Raw genomic sequence first — 23,395 nt, 5'->3', positions numbered from 1 at the left:
TCTTGGAGTTGTTAACAGCTTTTGCTACTTGGGTTCTACAATCTGCAGGAATCTTGACTTTTTCAGATTGAACTGACTAACAGAGTTGAAAAAGCAGCTAAGAATTTCAGGCTATTTCAGAAATGTGTATGGAATAACATCAACCTATTGACTAAGGTGAAGAGGCGAGTCTGAAACTTTTGTGTGCTGTCCTCCTTGCTTTATGGTTCAGCAATGTGGACTACATATGCTAGGCACATCAGGAGACTGAACAGCTTCCCTATGAGATACCTGTGCAAGATCCTAAAAATAAAGTGGGAAGACAAAATACCAAATGTTGAGGTGCTGGAGTGCGCAGGACTGACGCATTTAGAAACCACTATTAAGAAGAGGAGGTTGTGATGGCTCAATCATGTTAGAAGAATGGGAAGAGACCATATCCCCAAGAATATTTTTGTACAGCAAGATTCATGATGGCTCTAGAAAGTGAGGTGGCCCTTTTTAAAAATGATATGAAGTCATTCAACTGCAATGTAGACAGCTTGGAGGTCCACACAGAATCCTGTCCAATCTGGAGGGAATATCTGGCACCGGGTGCAGCTCAACATGAAGCTTTGACCAGCTGATGGAAGCAAATAGAGAAACAAGAAAGCAGCATACTGTAATTTTGGATTCCAACTCAGACAACATGTGGATCTGTGAAACATGTAACAAGCTATGTCGCTCTCAGATTGGGCTTGTCAGCCATAAGCAGATTCATCAGGTACCTGACTAGACCTCTCGTGTGTATACCATGATGCAGTGGATGGATTGATTGTTTTCTTATCCATCAAGGTTCCGATATAGGAAAGTATCCTCAGGACAGCATTTAGTAGGCAAACAGTACTGAAGGAAGGAAGAGGAAATATTCAGCTGGTATAATGACTTCATCATTCTAGCCTCTCAGCAATATACTTGCTTCCAACACAAAAACTACATCCCTGTCATATTCAGCATTTGTTCTACAAAGGAGAAATATCAGGCAATTTCTAAGTGATATTGCTGTGAAATAATTTCATCTGATGGTTCATAGCACGTCTCTAAATGTTCATCCAGATGGATGCTTGTGTAAACAGCTGAATTTAAGCTTGAATCTCATATTTTAACCAACTTAAAATATTTTGGTGTAACCGCCATGATATAAACTAGTATTTGTAGACGACAAAAAGGATCTTCTTACCCGTAAAGAGAAGATTCTTCAGCTAGTTTAAGTCAGCCTGACTCCAATGAAGTCAATGGAGTTACACTGACATATACCAGCTAGAGGTCTAACCTTTTGCTACGTAGTGAATTGTTGTTGTCATAATAAAGCGGTCATGTCCCTTGTCATTATTACAACACAAAGAAACTCTTTTATAAAGTTATCCACGAGAAGTTTTATGGTTAAGGTGCTGTGAATGTTTCTACTGTAAACCATTATCTTAAGTCTTTACAACTTAGCTGTAAAAATTCTCCGCAGATGAAACCTGGCACGCGCAGGCTCAGGCCTGGAGCCAACTTATCTAAATCAATTTGCTAAAATAATTGCAAGGCCATTTTTAAGGTATAACCTGAACAAACAGAATGTTATTAATTCTTGATGTCTAGTGGTGGTTTTATAATTCAAAAATAAACTTTGCTTTAAAAAGGGAATATAGGCACGTTTTTGAACCCATACTATGGGTTATGTCACTTATGCATATTTTTAAAATCTCATTTTGAATGATGGGTGCTCTATATACTCGCTAACTACTACTTAAAGAAAATATCAGATTGTTACTCTGCATCTGGTTACTGCACATGCACTCCACTAAAAAAGTGGTCTAGTTGTCAGATGCAACTTTTTGATGGAACTCATCCAGTCAGGGAGATATGCAGTTTAGAAGCACTTCTGCCAAGGCCCAAGTTAGGGACACCATGTGTGACAAGAGTGAAAATGAGGGACACCAGTTATGGTTCATGCAGGAAGCTGAAGATGCTGTGGGATTCCTTCCTTTAGTGTAAATAACCCTTTTTCTAACCTGAGTTTTCTGATTGTGATGCAAATAACTTTCAACAATAAAAGTGTCAGTGTGGGAGCTGGGGGAGAGACACAAATTTGCATAGGATGTAGCTAACTTTTAGACTAAAATTAGTGACTACCTTAAAATGGGAAACATTTGAAAGAGGTGTTTGGCAAATACTTATGAATAGTTCATTCGTTAATAGAAAATGGGATTGGTTCATGAACAATTTACGTACAGGAAAATGGGCTGTGTAATCGCCTGCCCATACACGTGCATTTACAGGATTGGAGCCCTAAACTTGCAGTGAGTAAAGCAGCAACCTCTGGTGTTTATACCTTGCATACGCCTGCACTGCTTATTCTAAAGTATCACTTGTGCTTCCTGCCACAACCCCTGTGGCATAATGTTCTGGTTTAAGGATGGATTTGTCAGCTTTTACTTAATTGTATATGTTTCTCTTGGTCTGTGTGAGGACTTGACTTTAATGTGGGTTTGTTTGGTACATGTAGGTGTACTACTACTTACTACTCACTTTATTTTTTCAAATTATCCAAGGATCCTTCCTAACCCAACGAAAGATTTGAATGTATGTGTTTAATTCCCCTGTCAGAAGCCTGAATGTACTCAATCTAAAGCTACAGCAAAAGTATGTCAGATATTTTCTGCGAGGGAAAAGGGTATATGAAGAGTTAGATTATTTAATAATGACTGCGTCTTTGATTGTGCCCTGAGTCCAGCTCTTGGTTGGATTGGTGGAGAGAGGGGAAGGCTTCTCATCATTGTAATACACCAGAAGAGTCCTCTATGAATTTTTTTTTTTCTTACTGGGAATACATTGACAGGCACTTTTGAGCATAAAATCCACAGTGTCACTCCAAAAGACTCAACAAAAAAATACAAAGTAATCAAATGTATTGAAATAAGGCTCTTGTTTCTAAATGCCAGGCACCAGGTGTTTGATAATGTGTCCTCATGCAATCAAGTGCCTATGACGTTATTTATTTAAAACTAGATGATTGGAACATGTTTTTCAGTGAACACATCTCATTTCCAAGAGTGCTGTGCTATGCATAGGCCTAGACCTCTTGTTTGTATATCGGAGTAGTTTTTGTCTCAGACTGTGATTCCCCAGGATAAATAAAAATGAGGGCTACGTGGCAACTGATAATGTACAGTCTTTGTTTAAACCCAGGTTTCAGGTCCCAGCGACGTGTTCAGCATTATTATATCTTATGTGACCATTTTTCTCATCTTATATTGCTCAGTCCATTTTTTTTCTTTTTGTGGCTTCATTTTAATGAAATGCAGACCCAGAGTATAAAATGTAAAGCCTTATTCATTATTTAAAAGAAACAGAACCATAATTTGTGGAATCTCTAATGCAGACATCAGAGTTGGCTACAAATAGAATATAGATTTCTATAATTTTAAAAATAAACCAGCTGTCAAGTTTCCTCCCCCACTCTGAACTCTAGGGTACAGATGTGGGGACCTGCATGAAAACCTCCTAAGCTTTCTTTTACCAGCTTAGGTTAAAACTTCCCCAAGTTACAAATTAATTTTATCCTTTGTCCCTTTGGGCCCCATGGCACTGCCACCACCAAACTCTAACTGGGTTTACTGGGAAACGTAGTTTGGACACGTCTTGCCCCCCAAAATCCTCCCAACCCTTGCACCCCACTTCCTGAGAAAGGTTTGGTAAAAATCCTCACCAATTTGCATAGGTGACCACAGACCCAAACCCTTGGATCTGAGAACAATGAAAAAGCATTCAGTTTTCTTACAAGAAGACTTTTAATAGAAATAGAAGTAAATAGGAGTAAAGGAATCACCCCTGTAAAATCAGGATGGTAGGTACCTTACAGGGTAATTAGATTCAAAACATAGAGAATCCCTCTAGGCAAAACCTTAAGTTACAAAAAAGACACACAGACAGAAATAGTCATTCTATTCAGCACAATTCTTTTCTCAGCCATTTAAAGAAATCATAATCTAACGCATACCTAGCTAGATTACTTACTAAAAGTTCTAAGACTCCATTCCTGGTCTATCCACAGCAAAAGCAGCATATACACAGACACACAGACCCTTTGTTTCTCTCCCTCCTCCCAGCTTTTGAAAGTATCTTGTCTCCTCATTGGTCATTTTGGTCAGGTGCCAGCGAGGTTACCTTTAGCTTCTTAACCCTTTACAGGTGAGAGGATTTTTCCTCTGGCCAGGAGGGATTTTAAAGGGGTTTACCCTTCCCTTTATATTTATGACACCAGCGTATTAAGCCAGAAAACTCTAGGGCTAGATGAGATAGAAGCCTTTTGACTTGGTTTCAATCAGCCCTCAAATAGTCTGGGAAATCTCAACCCCAAACTTTATCATACGCAGACAAAAATAGTGCTCCCCATTGCACAAGCCCCTGACCCTACAGCTGACCCACATGAGTTCCAGCTGACACATATTGTTGCTGCTGTTTTTAAACAGCCATCTTGGCTAGGAGGGAGACACAGGGGGGAGAACCGGGCCCCTGATAAAGAGCAGGAAGTGCAGTGCTGACAAAATACTGCCCGAGTACAAACTGGAAAACATTTTAAAATGTTGTCCCATCAGTTCTGAGCCCTATGCAGAGCAGTCACTGGTCTTCAATAGTTTTCCTTCCAATGTTATAGATACAACCTAAGAATCCAATATGACAAACACTTAATACCAGCTATAATAGCATAGTAATCAAGCAGAAGGAGGATGGATTCTGGCTGGGTGGGGTGGATGTGGGCCCCATGGCACTGTCTCCCCAGCCCTCCTTGAAACCCACAGCACCCACACTATGGATGTATTGAAGAGCTGGGTCTCTGCAAGGGGTGTAGCAAAAAGAGATGGATGCCTTTCTCCTTGGCATTCTCTTCTCCTGTGACACTGGATAATGCATTTTAAAATAGCGTGGCCTGAAGCCACGTTAACTTTGGCCTTGTGCCTTAAGGGGTTGTGTAGGTGTAAGGTGCTTGGCCAATAGCAGCATGGGTCCTGATTTGGTTTGCTGAGGCAAATCAGAGAAGCAGTAAAGAGGAGAACACTCTGCAAGATTGTGTGTTCTCTTCCTCATATAGATTCTTGGGATCTGTGTGGCTGTGTACCCTGTCTCTTATCTAAGCCCTTTATCCTTGAAGGGAAGAGTTGAAGGAAACTGCTGACATGAGCCTTGTGGAAGTTTGCTGGACCTTCTCTTTCTGTCCGCACAACAAGGTACACTTGGGCCTAAAACAGCGTAATTTCTGCTGATCCCAATGTTTTACAAGTAATCAGGGTGCTTTTATCTGTGACCAGCCTAGTTCATCCCTAAATACTGAAGACCAGGGAATATGAGTTGATTGCCATGATTAGTATATCTATGGTATCTGAGGGTTAGGACTCAACCTGGTCTTTACCTCTTGGTCCCAATGAGCCCAAAACTTTGATGCCGCACTTCTGTGAAATAATAGAAGGGGTCCAACAAAGCCCTCGCAATCAGAAATGAAACACAAGACCCTTCCTGTTAATGGTTGGTTTTGGTTTCTTCCCTCACTATTATTGCAAGACCTGCTGCATTAGGGATAGCCATTTTTTGAATGAAACAAAATTTCATGCTGTGTGTTTAAAGGCAGCTTTCAGTCAATTGTCCACTTGTCCTGTGCAATAAGTCTAAGATCTTTCATTGACATACCATATGACAGTATTCCTCAGATAGTGGAGCAGATCTTCTCTTCTCTCTTTTTTTGTTTTTTGTTTTTTGTTTTTGGGGGGGGGAGGGGAGGGAACACCCCAAAACCAAGACCTTTCATTGGCTAAGCATAGTGAGGAATAAATATCCCTTAAATAATGCAGTCACCTTCGGAGGGAGGAAAATTCAAAACTCCAGGCTGGTTTTGAGAACAATATGGGCTCAATCATCAGTTGCCAATTGAAACAAAATATGATGACACTTGCCAGCAATTTGAAATCCACTAGGTTTATATGCATTGATGCTGATCAGCCTAAATGAAGTTCCACACCATCCCTTATTGTAAAAAGAATGGGTTATGTACAATTAATTCCCATGGCCTCTTTGTTCAGCTGTAGCAATAAAAATCCATGCACATAGGTGCTGAAACTAGGGGTGTTGGGGGTGCTGCTGCACCCCCTGGCTTGTAGTGGTTTCCATTATATACAGGGCTTAGAGTTTGATTCAGTGGCTCTCAGCACCCCCACTATTAAAATTGTTCCAGAACCCCTGTCGTTGCAACTTTTATTTACTACTAGATAGTGTTAGCATGGTATTCCCTATACTTAAAATAGGGTAAACTAATGGAATATCACAAACACTGCTGTAAATATGGCTTGCTAAGGTTACAAACATGATTATATGATTAGGTTGCCCATGATAGAAGGCGACTGGACTCGGTGACACAGGAAGTTCCTTCCAGTCCTATGTTCCTAGTGCTAATTTCTTGGCATGGTATTTTAATGGTAACAATTGTATTTAGCCTTTACTCTGTATCCTCTTGGGTTAATAACGGTGAACCAGATTTTTAGCTGGTGTAAATAAGCAGAGCTCCCTCAACGTCAGTGGAGCTATGCCAGCTGACACCTGCTGAGGATCTGGACAGCAGCTCAAACTGGCAACTGCTGAAATATGAAATAGTGCTATATGGAAGGTGGAATTATTTTTTGTCTAATTTCATAATTTTTAAGTGGAAATTGTAGGCAAAAATGTAGGCCTTTTGCATTTAAAAAGTGCAAGATAAATTTTAAAAAAATCCATAGACAGTAAAGATGATGCATTATAGGATTATAATTATAGGATATAGTTTCATCTTGATGATCAGGGATTCATGCTCCTAAATATCCATTCATTGAAATAAGGATATATTGTATGCCACTGTATTCCATTTTGAACAGTTGCAATACAGTGGAAGGTCATTTAATGTTTCATACTGTAGTTTTGAAAATGCAGTGTGGTCTGTTCCAAGAGTGTGGAGCTAATGATTGAGACATATTTTTCTTCTGCATAAAGGCAAATGTGATCATTTCCCCCTTCCCCTCCCACCACAATAATTTTTCAGTATGGTTTATGTTCGAGTTGTAATCCAGCTCTGTAGCTTTCAGCTATTCTGCCTTGATACTGAATGCATTGCTTTTTAGTTTCTCAGCTGCCATAGTGTTCATCTCATTACCTGTAGCTCCCAGCTATTCTGTTCTGGCTTCAAATTGCAGGTGCTAAACACTAATACATAGTAAGGGTGGAAGAAAGAAAAACCAAGTTAACCTCAAAGTCAACTTTGATATTTTTTCCCCATTCCTCCCAATGTTGCACTGTGGGATGCAGTCTCCACTTTCAACCCCAAAATGTGGGACATCCACCCTGTGAAGGGTGGAACACAACTTGGAGCATTTCCCCACGGCCCTTGTTTCTCTCCCCTTTATGCTTCTAATCCCACTGCCCTTCCTCTTGTCTGTTTTCACAGTAAGAGCACCCTTTGGTCAAAGAACATTTCCTCCCTCGACAGCACAGCTCCTCCAGTGAGGCTGTGCCTCTCCTCTGCTGGAGTATAGGGAAGAAATTCTGTAAACTGCTGCTTCTCCCCAGCAGAACCTATATCCTAGCTAGCATATCCAGGGGAGCTGACCATGGGAGTCTATGGGAAAGTGCTTGATACCTATTAAGGATCTTTCTCCTTCCCCTTTCTCAGATTGAGAACCAGCATGGGGAAAGTGTATCACATTGGGAGCTCAGGTCAGGGAATGGGGAAAAACCAACATGGAAACTGAACTGTAAGAGGAAATCAATTCGGTGTCAGTGGAGGACGGGCAGGGAATGTCAGGTGATCAGCTCTCTGGAAAAGGCCTGTTGCAGTGCACTTGTGGGGTAGAGGATGGATATAAAGGTAGAAGGGCTCTTGTTTTCCAGTATGGGTTGAAGTGAAGATGAGATTATTTTGCTTCAGGATCTTGCTACAGAAGATACAAGAGGAGTCCTCAATGCTTTAAAGGTTAAGACTTCATTGTACATAATACTCCAAATCAGGAGGTCATAAATGTAATTTTTCCGACACTCCATATTAGCCACCTCATTAAATGCCAGGATTTCACCAGAGCCAGTCCAATTGCTTTTACAGAACCCTATCTTCATTTAATGTTTCTGAGAGAACAATGTGTATTGATGAGAGGACCAGGCCATAAGTGCTGGAATTAGGGTGCTGCTGCACCCCCTGGCTTGAAGTGGTTTCCATCATATGCAGGATATACAGTTTGGTTCAATGGCTCTCAGCACCCTCACTATAAAAATTGTTCCAGCGCCACTGGACAAGGCTATATTTTTTTTTCACTCCTGTTGTGGTAAATGGGAATCATTTCTGTCCAGAAGACATCTGTGCATGAAATCAGTCTCCCATCCATATCTGTTACACCTGTTAACTTTACATAATAAGGTTGTGCCCTTACGAATTTAAGCTCCCTGTGCTTTTCCAATAATCAATATTGAAATATCAATAATGCATATAATAAAATGCTTATCAAATAACATTCCTCAAATGCAAAGTCTCTGCAGAATCTTGTTGCATTCATAGAATTCCTTTGTTTGTGTTATGGCTCTGACCCATTCTTTTGTATTGCCAAGGTGATGAGCGAATTTGACATTTATCTGATTACCTCACCAGAACAGAAAACAGGGCAGCTATCCAAAGTTCCTTTCAGTGTAAAAGCTAATTATATAAATGCTTTGAACAGCAGTTTCTTTTTGGATGTTTAAGTGCTTTTATTAGATTGTTCTCTTGTCATTTTAAAATTTATTATTGGACACTTATAAATGGTGTTGCTTGCTGGAGCTTTTTTTTTTTTTTTTTTTTTTAAATCGTTGCCAAAACCGCATCAAGCAGATCTTAAGCTAAATTTGCTGGCCTATTGCATCATTGGAAAAGAAAAAATAAAGATGACTAACCTGCCTTTTATGAGTCTAAAATACCAAGCGTATCTTTTTATGGGCCAGCCAGGATATATCCTTCTTATATTATTTTCACTATTAAATCAAGTCCCCTTTTCCAACTACAGCAACTCAGCATATCAAAAGTATGAAAGCAAAAGTCGTTAGCAGACCGAGGGATGGCCATTTGTCCTTTATATTTTGATACTGGCGTTTAGGTATAAACAGCAAGTACTGGGCAGAAGCTCTAATCATTCAATTGGATACATCTTTTACACGCTATGGGTTGATTCTCCATTTGTCTTGTAGCTTGCATAGTCCTTTGCTCCTGCACCAAGTCAGTATAAACACAGGCTGATAGACAGCTAAGTCAAATAGGCAATCTGTCTTAGGGTTTTTTACTGCAAAACTATCTGAGAATGTTCCCCATATAATGGATAGCAGAAGTGAAGTCTCTAGGGGACTTCATGGAGTCTCTGGCACTTTCCCTTTTCTTTTTTCTTTCAGATCACAGTTCTCCACTCAGACAAGTGGTAGCATTTTACACCCACTTTGCATGGGTGTAAATGACTATACAAGATGCAAGTCACTGGAGAAATGGACCTAAAGTATGTTGGAGGGAATGGGGTATTACACTGCCTAGGAAATCGTGCCCCTGTGGATGGGTTGGTGGTCTAATCCTCAGGTTTGCAATATTTAGACTCAATGGAATCACAGGTTCAATTTCTGTTATGGCTGAGTCAGCATATGCTTCCAAGGAAGATCAGTTTAGTTACATGAAGTTTCCTGTGTTGGGGGCAGGGGAGAACTTCTGGTTAAGACACCAAGATGCAAGTTGCTGTCTGGACAATGGAGACATAAAATACTCCATATCATGATTTGTAATAGTAGGAGATTTGTCCTTATGCCCTTGATCTGCTTTCCCCACCTCTACTGTGTGTTGCATGCTGCTTGGTTGCTGCATTTTAGTGACATTTTACAAAATGTATATGCCTTGCAAAGACATGGGAATTAAATATAAAATACTGGTCATAAAAATTCCTTAGCCACTGTGTTCGTATTCCCACACTTGATGCCACCTACTTGCTCAATGAATAGAAGGACAATGTATAAGTAGCTAGGCTCTGGTGATTGTGGTTCATTCTTCTGGATACCTGGACTTGCCAGGCCTTGAGCACAGAAAGTGTTGGGTCTCTGAGATCTGTGGCCATGGCTCAGAGTAAAGCAATAAAATGGAAATAGGGGATTTACATATTCCCCTTTCTACTCACTCTCAGAGCAATGAGAGGCAGGGGAAAGAAAATGAATCCTGTTAGAGCCCTGCAATTCTTGTGGGCATGTGGAGTCCATCTGCAATTGCATGGTGCAAGGATATACCTTTTGAAGGCCACACAGTAGCAGGGGCAAAGACAGATCCTGTTGATGATGGGAAGCCTGGCTGTTCAGAAACGATGGGGGAGAATTGAAAAGTGGAACCATGAAAGAGGTAGACTGATTATTTTGAAACTCTGGTTATAGTGAGTTGATTTGACATAAAGACACATGGGTTGTTTTATTCTGAATTCTACTTAGGGAAAATAGAAATTAGTGGTTAATAATACTTCAGTGCATAGTATAGACACTAATTAATCCTTACAATGCCATTCTGATGTGTATATAGCCATATTTTTCAAACCTGGGTGTTTAAAGGTAGGCTCTAAATTGATATATAGGCATCCATGGTTCAAATTTTTGCCTATTTATTATTTAGTCCAATTATTACAGGGAAGCCAGCATTGAGAGGCTACAGTTCTGTCACAGCTTTCTGAGAGGTGGTCAGATCTTCCTGATAATATAGCTTTATAATCCCTACTTGCCTGTGAATTCTGTCTCTTCATGAATGGAGATGTCTGATAACTCATGCATGGTCCAGTCTGTCTGTCTGTCTGTCTGTCTCTCCTCAGTGGTGAAAATAAACACTCCCTTGCAGTTGTGTTCACTGCATGCTCATGCATTGCATCTGTGTACATTTACAGTGTAAATTATGTAACTATATGTATATTCTAAGCAGCAGTTCTATTTGGATTGATGTTGTGTATTTAGTTCTATTTTAGCTCTTCTGAGTCAGTTTTCTAAAAGATTTTCATACGGCTTTGCTGTTTATATGTAACCTAAGATCTCAACATATTTGAGTATATGAATTTATTTTTCTTTTAAAATGTACATTGTACTCAGGAAAGTTATTAGAATGAAACCACAGGAAACAAATCCTTTATTCATAGAGTAAAGTATGCACAAGCAGCAGCTGGGAGGTTCACTCTCATTCAAGGTATTCATCCCCATTCAGTCCTGGGCCTTTCTGCTGAGACTGTCAGCAAGGGTGCAATTTAGTGCCATGTGTTGTGATGGCAGTTTTGGGAATGAGGATTCCTCTCTATTAACAATTGCACTGAAGTCCTTCTGCATAGGTAGTTGAATAACGGTCAACAGGTCATGACCTTGGTCATTATTGACCTAGGTTGGGTTTGAACCAGTGACTTTAGAGGTGAAAGTCTGTGTAACCTGTTACCTAATGCTTGAGCAAGTCCCTACTGCAGTATTTTTTGAATGTCTTGAAATATATATAATTTGTTTTCAACTGACTATTATTATTAGCATTTTTTTCACCCCAAACAAGGTGTGATACTGGAAGGCTTCAGGATGACAAAGTAGGTTGGGTTTTTTTTGCTCATGATGATGTCTAGCACACATTGGCTCGTAAATCAATTTGTGAGGACATACTAATTTTTGACAGAGTTCTATTAATACACCTTGAAGCTAAATGAGTTCTGTGAATCCCCAGTTTCAAGTTTAGAATTCTGCCATAACTAGAAGGAAAATATCTTGCTCTAGGTAGATTAATGTTGAAAGCTTGTCAAAAAAAATATAACATTGAAAAGCAATTCATCTCTTCCTGTCATTATTTTGAGTATCTAGTCGAAACACCATTTGTAATCACTAGGAAAAAACCCAAAGAGATGTTATTTCCTTGGTTGTATTTCCTGATGTTAATAGGGATCCCCTTGAATATTTATATTTCCCTTTAAAAAGTACATCCCAATGACTGATATTCAAGGCAGTAATTCCTGTTCCCAGGAATCTGATAGATCTTCTAGAGTACAGAAATTGCCACTGCTTACCATGCAACTTAATTTATATCCCATGGGGACATTTAAGGTAACCTGGCATTGTATATTAATAAATAACGAAAATGGGAACAAGGGAAGCTTTAAACAAACCATTTAGAGATGAATGACTGAACATTAAAAATGCACAAGGTTTAAGGAAACATTGACTGGGTGGAGAGAATGAGACAGCTCCACAAGCCTAAATTGCTTGATTGGTGAGTGCATTTGACAAGTCCGTGTAGGTTCCCCAGAAGCCCAAGGTAGGTAGGTTGTTCTTCCTTAACTGCTTTACTACATATGGCAGTTGGACAACTGAGAATATGGCCAGTCCTCAGAACTTCATAGTACACTCAGGAAGCCATTTCTGGCATTGTTTGGTGGGGCTAGATTCTTCCTGACTATGCCACAGGATGCTCAGATCTTTTCTGCACCTTGATACCTCTGAAAAGTGCTAAATTGGGTTGTTGAGGGACTAATCAGAAGAACAACACATCCAAAATCTAAGGCACCTCTCTATGCAGTCTTCAAGTACCGCCTAATAATTAAAGAGAGCATTAAGTGTGCCCTACATGGCAACATTCCCAAAGCTTCCCTTGATGCTAGTATGCCTCTTTGTTTGTTTTTGATGTGGGTTTGTTCTATTTATTCACACGCTTATAAGAATAAGCTCCTGTCATTTCCTCTAGGAGCTCCACAACACATTTTAAAATAAAGTGATAAAAGGACTCCCCCAGGGACTCATTTTGCCCCCAAATTAACAATTTATCATCACCTAGGAAGTGAAGACATTAGTGGAAGATCATAAGATATTAACTGAGTCCTCCCAATCTCTCACAAATACGGATTGGGAGGATGGAAAGGAAGGGTTATACTGGTTTTCTTTCTTTTTTTTCCTTTTCCCCCTTATCATTCTTCTTCAATTTTAGAAACAGTGGGTTGTTCCCAGAAGATGCTATACTGGGGTGAGGCTTTATGTTTAGGCCTAAATGCAGGACTCAGCTCTTTGATAGTCAGGCTTGGACTCAATCTAATGTCCTCTGGAAGAATTTTAAAAATCTTAGAGCACTGTCAGCATTAGAGCCCAACGTATCAGAGTCTTATCTGGGAGCTAGTCTAGTGCAAGGGTCTCTCTGGATCATAGCTGCCTTAGAGGGTCATGAAAAGGTAGATTTTTGAGGTATCTTAGACCCAGCCAAGTGCCTTGTAGACTAGAATCTTAAATTCAGTGCAGGAAGGACTAGGCATAGTTCTAGGACTAGGAGTTCCAAGTATTGGTATGATGTGCTTACATCTGCCTTTGTTCGTTAATAGGAGTGCTGCAGGCTACTGCACAAGCTTCTACAGGGCAGTCGTACTAATCTGCAGTAGTCTAACTGGGAGCTGACAAGCATCTGGATCACACACAATATTTGGGAGACTATTAAAGAGGGGGGTCTTTCCCATAAAGTGGAGATATCAAATATTTAGTACAGGGTATTGTATAAACTACCCCTTCTATTTATAATGCTGATTCCAGCTCCACTTAACTTTTGAGCAAGAAATTGGTTCTCCTCTGAATCTTCCTTCTGGACGGAGGTCTGTAAAAGCAAGTTATAAAATCTGTCCAACTACCATGAGCTGATAGAGAACAGAAATCACGGGAAGAAGCAAATAGAAAAAAAATTAGATTTTAGAGGAGCTTCCAAACAAAGCTTACCAAAGGGGTAATACTTTTTAACTGTAGGGCCTAATTCTACCGTCAATTACTGAGATTTGTGTGCAACTCTGAGATCAATGGAATTACTCTGGTTTTACATGGATTAATGGATAGCAAAATCTGGATCATTGTGTACAATTTCTATGTTCACACATGTAAAATAGCCTTAATAAGCACATCTACCTACCTCATGGCAACGTGGTGAATTATTCAGGAATATGTAGCACAGTCAGAAAACAAATTGTACCGGTCTACAAATACATTGATTATGACATAGTCCATAGGTCTTTCATCACTCTTACCTGTTGTTATCTGGGTAATAGGTATTATTTTTTTTACAATATAAGCTGTCACATTGTGTTGGCTGTTTTACATCATGCCCTGTTACACACTGAAATGCTACAGGAGACACTGTAACACAGTGTAAGTGTGTATGTACGTGTGTATATTTATGCCTGCTAAAAGGAACATAATTTGAAGATATGAGTCATTCCAGATCTACAAGGATGTACAAATCTTTGCTTTGTTTTGCTTTACTTTTCAAAACTTGTAAGAGGCTAATAGCTATAGCTCTGGTTTGAGACAGCATGTGCCTATGCTACACTTGTGTTAGCTTCCCAGAAACTGCTGGTCTACAACAATCTTGTTTCTGTCATGGCTAGAGGCTGACAATTATAGGCCTTCATCCTGTATTGGCTCAAGGTTCCACCCATGTGGAGCTCATTGCAAGATTGGGTAAGTTGAGTGAAGTGATATGCGCAAACAGGGACTTAGATATAGGGTGACCAGATAGCAACTGTGAAAAAACAGGACAGGGGGTAGAGGGTAATAGGCGCCTATATAAGAAAAAATCCCAAAAAACGGGACTGTCCCTTTAAAAATGGGACATCTGGTCACCCTATTTAGATGAGATTGTGACGTAATATCTGTTCACTTTGACAAACAAATTCTTACTTAGAGTAGGATTTTCCATGCTTCGTCTCTGCCCAAACATTTTTGTTATGTTTGAGCAAAATCAACTCAGTCATTTTGAGTTATAAAAGCTTGGGGATGGGGAAGAAACACTTTCCCCACCCCAACCCCTGTGCATTCTGAGCATATTTTTTTTTATGTTGCCCTCAATTTTTAAAAAGACAGAATCTATTAGCTTTTTGTTTGGTATATGTCATTGAGTTCTAAGGTTCAAGCCAATTTTGAAAACAAATTAGTTCAGTAGTTTTATAAGTAGTATACAATGCACACATGTAAATCCTAATTTGGCTGTGAAAATATTTGTCTTTATTGGTTAGCCCGTATCCAACTGTTTCCTCCCTCCTCCCCCACAGGTCGACGGGATATTGTGCTTGGCTGACATTCTCACAGATAGTACCCATTCTGAAGCCACTCGTGCAGAAGCAGCAGCGGTAATAGCACAAATCACATCTCCACATCTCACTTTCACTCAGCACCTCAGCAGCTTTCTGGAGAATATGGAGGAAATTGTCACAGCACTTGTCAGTAAGTATACAGGGTTTGTTTTAAGCCTTTCTTGGACTCACTGGAAAAGAAGAAAAAAACTTACGATGAAAGACAAACTTTCCTCCATTAGCAATGTTCTCGAAGGAGTATTTGCCTTTCTTGCCACTATAATGTTCCACAGTAGAAATCTATGTGGAATAGGTCAGTTGTTTTAAATCCTGAAGTTGGAAATTCTTCGATAGTTCTAACATTCTTGACTTTTAGCCAAAGTTCAAATACAATTTATTTGTGAAAGTAGTAGCCATTTGAGGCCTAAAACCATGTGCCTGGTTATCATCTCACCTACACTGGTATAAATCAGGAGTAACAATACAGAAGTCAGTGGAGAGCTATCAGTGTAAAACTGGTGAAAGTGAGTGGAGAATCAACCCCATTAGCTTTCTACAACTGTATGATACTTTATACAAAAATTACTGTATGACTTGTTCTTGTGCATTAAAAAGTGGCCATTTCATTAGGATATCAGTCCACGCTAACGCAAGAGGTGGAATGTAGTGGTGACAAGTACAACTTAATAATGAAGACCAAAATGCATCCTCCAGTCAACAATGATTTGCTACAGCACGTGACTGGGGTTTGCCTTTATCTGGAGTTAATGATAACACTCTTGTAAATTAAGATGCTAGTATTATGGTCTGAGACATCATTCATATCTGTATTTAGTCATTGCTAGGTAGGGTAACCTTTAGTTTTTAATGCTGTTTTCTAGCCTCTTCCAGTACAAGAGTCTGCCAAATAAGTGCTTCCTCCACTCCCTCCATATTAGAGATATAAATACTTTAACAATCCATAGTTACATACACTTACAGATACCAGAATCATCAGCTAACTGCATATGCAAGACCTGCAGAATAGATACATAGGTCTCTGCTGTATTCCACTGAGCTCAAGCAACCAACTAGGCTAATGGACCTTTTATCTGCTACTGATAAGTGACATACTCTTAAGCAGGTCTGTCACATTCCCTACTTGGAAGTCATTGCAACTCCTTCACAAAAGCCTGTACATCATAATCTGTCCAAGTGGATAGAATGAAACCCACATCAGAATCACTCCATATTTTTATCAACCTTGATCTATCCACCTAGCTGCCACTCTGCCCAGGCATTCCACATTCACAAACACTGTACAGATGAAATGACCATTACCACTGCCCAGATGTTGTAAATACAGAACACTCACAAATCTGGAGTCAACAGTCTGATTTAGTACTGAATAAAATGTTTCAACCTGTGAATATAATTATTAACCATCAACTGTTACCCTGCAGACTGTCATCTTGCAATTTCCATTAATTAAAAGTAGGTCTACTATGCCTACAGGCACCTCTGTGCTCCGATCCTCCCCAGCTGTGGCACACTATGCTACACACCTCTCTTCTACCCAGCAGCCCTTTTGTAATGAGGCGGTGTTAGGCATTCTGAGGGGGGCTGCTTCTTGTGCCCAGTATGTCATCAATACCCAGTCTATTCCGCCTCTAATTTACCCAATCCCAGCCTGAAATGGAGTTACAGGGCACCACCCAAGGATGCTCCAATCAGAGCTGTTGCATTTTGGACTTTGTTGAATTTTTAAGTAAACGGTCTGTCACAAATGTTGGCCTGTTGAGCAGAGGAAGCTGAAAGACACCTGTCCCTGGGGTTGGGTTAATATGCCAGATGTGGAAAGTTATTTCAGATCTCAGATATGGCAATCATACTATCTTGTCCAATCCAGTGAGTACGAAATCTACTAGACCTTATTTGATACTTTCTGCTGTTCAGTGTACTTTTCAAGACTGGGCCTCAGCATCATGTCTGAAGATTAGAAGCCCATAGTACACTTGCCCTGGAACCGGTACAGTGTGTGGGGTGGGGTGGGGGGGTGCGTTCGGGGCGGGGTGGTGGTGGTAGGAGAGGGAAATGCATGAGTATGTGGGGATAAAGAGCAAGGTAATCCAGCTTCCTCAGCTGTCAATTTCCAATTTATACTCCATTTGTTGAGCTAGCTTGCCACCCGTCAAGCAGTGTTTAAGCCTAGCAATCATGGCCAGCCAGGAATATGCCAAAATGAATCTGTGTCCCTGAGGGCAGAGTCACTGAGGAGAGGGCTATTTCCTTTATTGCCACCACCAAATCATCAGATGAGGCATGATAAGATGCACCAAGCCTAAGCAATATAAGCTTTAGGAATAGAATGACTCAAATTTGGGAAAGCCTTTTCACTATCCAGTCATCAATTTCCTTGTAATATTTATAGCTGAGTAATTGAGTGACTCTCGCTTCTTATTTTTAATTTTTAAAACGCACTGAAATCAAATTGCTGGATGACTCAGACCTAGTTCAAGTAAATGTGTACAGGAATTAAAAGGCACTTAGGAGGTTATGATGGTAATAGCTGTGTCTGCAGCATTTTTTAAGAGGTCTGCAAAATTTAAAAATATACAGGGTAGTCTGAGATTATAAAAAAGTTTTAGAAACAGTAAGATAAATTGCAGAATTTTATTCGCATGGATCCATTAGTTTTACCCATCTGCTGACTGCATCTCATTTTGTTTAGGAATATAACATTTATCTTGAACAACATCCAATGGAGAAAGTTAAGTGTGATAGCCTAGGTCACTAATTAAGTGAATGCTCCCAGAGACTTGTAGTCTAGATTTATCTTGCCATCTATACCTGCTTCAGTCCAGTTTGCAAAAATGCAAGTGGAAATGTCTAATATTAATTTCAGAGGAATATTTAACTCCTATACAAATCTTTTCATGCTGAGGAGTAACTGATTTATATTAATTAAACTATTTTCTGCATTTCTAGAATTGTGCCAAGAGGCCTCATCTGGTGAAGTTTTCCTTCTGGCTTCAGCAGCACTTGCCAATATTACATTTTTTGACACAATGGCTTGCGAGATGTTGCTTCACTTGAATGCAATGAAAATTCTTCTAGCAGCTTGCGCTGACAAGCAGATAGTGGATACTCCATATTCTCGAGATCAGGTTAGTGGTTTCTGAACAAAATGTTATGTTTACACATGACTGTAGCAGTCAGTGGCAGTTCCTGTTATAAAGTGGCACAATAGTTGCAATTCTAATATCCAGTTCTTGATATATTCAAAACTTTATTTGGTCCCATATTTTCCATGCTTGGTTTCTGCCAAATTTTTTCTCTTTTTCCTCTCTCTGTGTAATTTGAACAATATTGAACAAAGTTATTTTGAACATGAGTTTATCAAAAATGGCTGAGGTTTTATATTTGCCCAGTGAAGATTATATATTCAAAGGGGCCTTTGCCTGGTGTGAAAAACATATGTTTTGATTTAAGAAAATTATGGTTATTAGAAAATTTAATGCACAACAGAAAATCTCCTTAAGCCTACAGGCCATCATTTAAACATAAATGCATAGCACCTCTGTGTGCATCTCTTTAAGGCTCAAATCCTTCAAGCACTTTTGTGCATGCTTGACTTTCTGCATATATGTAGTCCTAATTACTCACCTACATGAAGTTAAGCATGCATGTAAGTGTTTGTAGGATTGAGATGTAAAGGAGTTTACTAGTTCTACTGGCTGAATAAGTGCCTAATTCATGTAATGGGCTTTGGATCAAGTCCTAGATGAGTAGCAAGTAGTTTAAACAAGTGAAGTTGTTTTTTTCTTTTTCATTAAAGAAATCTAAAGAGTTAAATGCAAAGAAATGTATTATGCATAATTAATCACAAAGAGCTCAATGTGCCCATGAGTCACTGGCCTGCATTAGGGTAGTTCTAGAAGGGTACTGTTTAAGTGAGAGCTGTAGTATGAATTCAGCCTCAATAAGAGAAAATACTTTTTAGAGCTCCCAATTTTCAGGGATGCACTCACTATTACTCATGTAAAGAGAGTGCAGAATTATATCCTGTTTTGAGCCTGTTGGCTCTGCTAGCCAGTGTGGTAGAGGATGAGGCTCTAACCTCATCAGCTGTCTACCTTTTGTGGGCAATCTAGATACAGCAATGGGGCTGGATCCTCAGCCCCTATTAAGTCAGTCTCCTTCATGCCACTGCAGCAGCACAAAGGTGACTTCCACCTGGCTAAAGACAGCAGCTCAGGATTGGGATGACATAGTCAGCCCTCTGCCACCCAGTGTAGGAGTGTTCCAGATTGTACTTGGGATGGGAGGGGCACAGCAGGAGCCCAGTGTTCTCCAGTGACCCTGGCTGCTGGAAAGTAGACATCATCCATTGGGGTAAGACAAGTGATCACTGAGGCTGCTCTGACTTGCACCTGTGGTCATTTTGCCATCACCAGAAAGAATTGAGAATGGTGGTAGAAAGGTGGTGTAAAATGTAAAAAGCCACAGATGTCCCTTCCCTACTCTGTCATGCCAAGCACTGCTCTGGTGCCCCTGAGGATCTAGGCCGTGGTGTTTGGCTTACTGTATGCCCATTATTTACTATATGTAATTTGTGTGCTCTCGCTCTTTCTTTCATATACGCTCTGATTCTTTGTCCTCTGTCTCTTCCTTCCAGTGGACACAATTCTGCTCCCTTTGAATTCAGTGGTAAAGTCACTATTGACTTTGGGAGCCAGACTGGCCATTTTCTTCATAGTAGCAGTGCAGCTGTTAAAAATTTTAAATTACAATCTTCTGTATTTTCCACAGTATGCATCCGATGAAGTGAGCTGTAGCTCACGAAAGCTTATGCTCAAATAAATTGGTTAGTCTCTAAGGTGCCACAAGTACTACTTTTCTTTTTGCGAATACAGACTAACACGGGTGTTACTTTGAAACCTACAATTATTGTGTTAGCCAATAAGCTCATTCCTATTCTCTTGCAACTTGCTAACTTCCATTACAGGACATCTTAACTAAAGTAACAGGAAACTTTTGAATGGCTGACCCTTGGAAAATGTGCAGGAGGTTAGATCACATCAACCCATTTATCTCATTCGCAGTTGCAAGAAGGGCAGGGGTGCGAAGCAGCAATGCTGAAGGAGTACTGGTACATAGACTGGAAGGAGTAAGTGTCTGGGTTTTACCGTTATCCATTTGCTAGGTAGCAGTAGGTTGTGTAACTGAAGATCATGCTGCTAGGACCTGTTTCTGGGTTGGTGCCTAGGATGAGCCTGATTTGCTGTTGATCTTATCTTTTTTTTTTTTTTTTAAAAGAAGCATGTTTATGCTGGCCAAGCAGTTTTAGCAATATGATCCTTTCAGTGTTAATTACTATAGGACTGGAGGCTTTATATTACTGCTACTTATGTTGCCTTTTGGATATTCAGAACTTACTAGCTTCCCTTTGTCAGAATGGCTCAATTTGCAATGGGAATTTAAGGCTGGTTCACCATTCCTCTGAGGACAACCCACAACAGGAGGGCTAAAGCGGAGGAAATCTCCAGAAGGTTCCCATGGTACAGTTTTCATTCCAGTTGCTCTGCTAGAGAGGATGGTGTTTGTGCCCACCCTTTCCCAGGCAACAGAGCCCCAAGGATCTGTATGGGTTCAGGGGGATCAGTGGAAGACCCATCTACCTAATGGCCCTGTGACACTGTATTGGCAGCTGTCCCTTGCTACATGCAGCCTTTAAGGAAGAGCTCAACCATGGCTTCTGAATAGGCATTTGTTTGACACAAGAGGTTATCTTATACTGGTGACATTAGTAGTGTTGTAAGTGGGATGTTTGTTCTATTATGGCAGTTTAATAGAATATGTTGCTTGGTTTTAATTTGTCATATGCCCAGATGCTGTGATGATGGGAATATAAACTGGTTGATGGCCAGTTTATATCCATTTGTTCTTGGGTATACATTAGCGCTTACCTTAAATAACTCCTCTCCCTCGGAGGTATTTATCCCTCTGATGTATTTATAGAGAGCAATGCATCTCCCCTCAGCCTTTTTTTGGTTAGGCCAAACAAGCCAAACTCTTTGAATTTCCTCTCCGAAGGTAGGTTTTCCATTCCTCAGATCATCCTAGTAGCCCTTCTTTGTACCTGTTCCAGTTTGAATTAATCTTGCTTAAACATGGGAGACCAAAACAGCACACAGTATTCCAAATGAGGTCTCACTAGTGCCTTATATAATGGTTCTAACACTTCCGTGTCTTCACTGGAAGTACCTCGCCTGATACATCCTAGAACTGCATTAGCCTTTTTCATGGCTGCATCACATTGGCAGCTTGTAATCATCCTGTGATGAACCAATACCCCCAGGTCTTTCTCCTTCTTTGTCGCTTCCAACTGTTGAGTCACTAGCTTATAGCAAAAATTCTTGTTAGTCTCTAAGTGCATGACCTTGCACTTTGCACTATTAAATTTCATCCCATTTTTATTACTCCAGTTTTCAAGGTCGTCCAGATCATCTTGTATGATATTCCAGTCCTCCTCCATACTGGCAATACCTCCCAATTTTGTGTCATCTGCAAATTTTATTAGCAGACTCCCACTTTCTGTGCCAAGCTCATTAACAGGGCCGGAGCTAGGCACCAGCAAACCAAGCATGTGATTGGGGTGGCACTTTTCAAAGGGCGGCATTCCAGGCCCCCCCCCCCCCCTTTTTTTTGTTGCTTCGGCGGCATTCCGCTTGGGGCTGCAAAAAACCTAGAGCCGGCCCTGCTCGTTAATAAATATGTTAAATAAGATTGGTCCCAAGACTGATCCCAGAGGAACTCCACTAATAACTCCTCTCCAGCCTAACCATTCACCTTTCAGTATGACCCACTGTAGTTTCTCCGTTAACAGGTTCCTTTTCCAGCTTTCAATTCTCATATTAATCCCCCTCTTCTCCAATTTAACTAATAAGTGCCTGTATCAAATCCCTTACTGAAATCCAGATATATTCGATCTACTTCATTTCCTTTGTCTAAAAAATCAGTTCTCTTCTCAAAGCAGATCACGTTGGTCTTGCATGATCTACCTTTTGTAAAGCCATGTTATTTTTTTATCCCACTTACCATTTACTTCTATGTCATTAACTACTTTTGCTTTCAAAATTTTGTTCCAAGACCTTGCATAAAATTGAAGTCAAGCTAACAGGCCTGTAGTTTTCTGGAACACTTTCCCACCCCCCTTCTTAAAAATAGAGACTATATTAGCAATTCTCCAGTCATATGGTCTGACCCCTGAGAGCCAGGAACGCTGGATGATATTCCCAGCTGTGCACAGACCTATGTCTTGAGCCAATCACTAAGTCTTTGTGAACTTGGGCATGTCATGTACCTCACTGTACCTTAGTCTCCCCACCTATAAAACCGATCCAATGAAGTTAACATTATGCCATTAAAATCACCCCCAATGACAAGAAGCTACATGGATAAATTCTAGTAAAGAACAGGATAGAGTGTCTAGAGAAGTAACCTCCCTCTAGCAATAACTGAAAAACTGCGGGGGCTGCAGCAAAGTACGTCCCTTGGCCCATGCCACTTCCCGCAGCCCCCATGGGCCGGGCATAGCGAACTGTGGCCAGTGGGAGCCGTGATCGGCTGAACCTGTGGACGTGGCAGGTAAACAAACTGGCCGGGCCCACCAGGGGCTTTCGCTGAACAAACGTCCCAGGTTTGGGAACCACTGCTTTAAAGCATTAAGAGTCTCTGAAGCGCAAAACAGGTTTCCACTCCTCCAAAAAAAAAAAAAAAAGAAAGAAAGAAAAAAAGGATTTCTATTTCCTGTCTCATAAGAAAGCTCCATAGATCAAAAAACAGCATTTCTGCACAACTATCAGGGGATGCCAAGAAGAAACCACTTCCTGGGGCCCAAACTGGTTCACAGGTATCCAATCAGGAGCTATGCAGAAGTTGATCCATCCCACCACTCAGAACAAAATTCCCTCTTTCTCTTATCCCAAAACTAGAAGTGGGGTAAAACATTACATTAAGAAGGAGAAAGAAAACTACTGTACCTCTCCAGTAAGACCAGGAGAGCTTGTATGCATTAGCGTCTACCTTTTCATTAAGAACCGTTATAAAATTGGCACTGGTGTTAATATAGATACCAATGACTGTTTAGTAAGTATCAAGATTCTTCATGTTCAGGGACCTCAGGCTCCTCCTGTCAGAGAAAACTGGTACTCTGCTGTGTTTGTGCAATGTGTGCATCATGTTGTCTTCATGAATCTTTAGCACTGTCAGATACAGGAAGGTGTAATTGAAACTTTTGT

The 23,395-nt window shown here is 40.3% G+C and overlaps 1 protein-coding gene across 2 annotated transcripts in view; it reads left to right on the top strand.

Moving 5' to 3' along the window:
• Window positions 1-23,395, top strand: part of INSC (INSC spindle orientation adaptor protein) — a 201,199-nt gene that overhangs the window by 154,736 nt on the left and 23,068 nt on the right. For both annotated transcript variants that reach the window (XM_074956925.1, XM_074956926.1), the window contains 2 exons: window positions 15,093-15,264; window positions 18,081-18,259. In XM_074956925.1, coding sequence (XP_074813026.1) covers window positions 15,093-15,264; window positions 18,081-18,259 — 351 coding nt within the window. The remainder of the gene's footprint in view (window positions 1-15,092; window positions 15,265-18,080; window positions 18,260-23,395) is intronic.

Source organism: Natator depressus, chromosome 6 (assembly GCF_965152275.1).
Source record: "Natator depressus isolate rNatDep1 chromosome 6, rNatDep2.hap1, whole genome shotgun sequence".
Taxonomy (NCBI): Eukaryota; Metazoa; Chordata; order Testudines; family Cheloniidae; genus Natator; species Natator depressus.
Note: the sequence above shows the minus strand (reverse complement) of the source record. Positions and strands in the feature narration are given on the sequence as shown.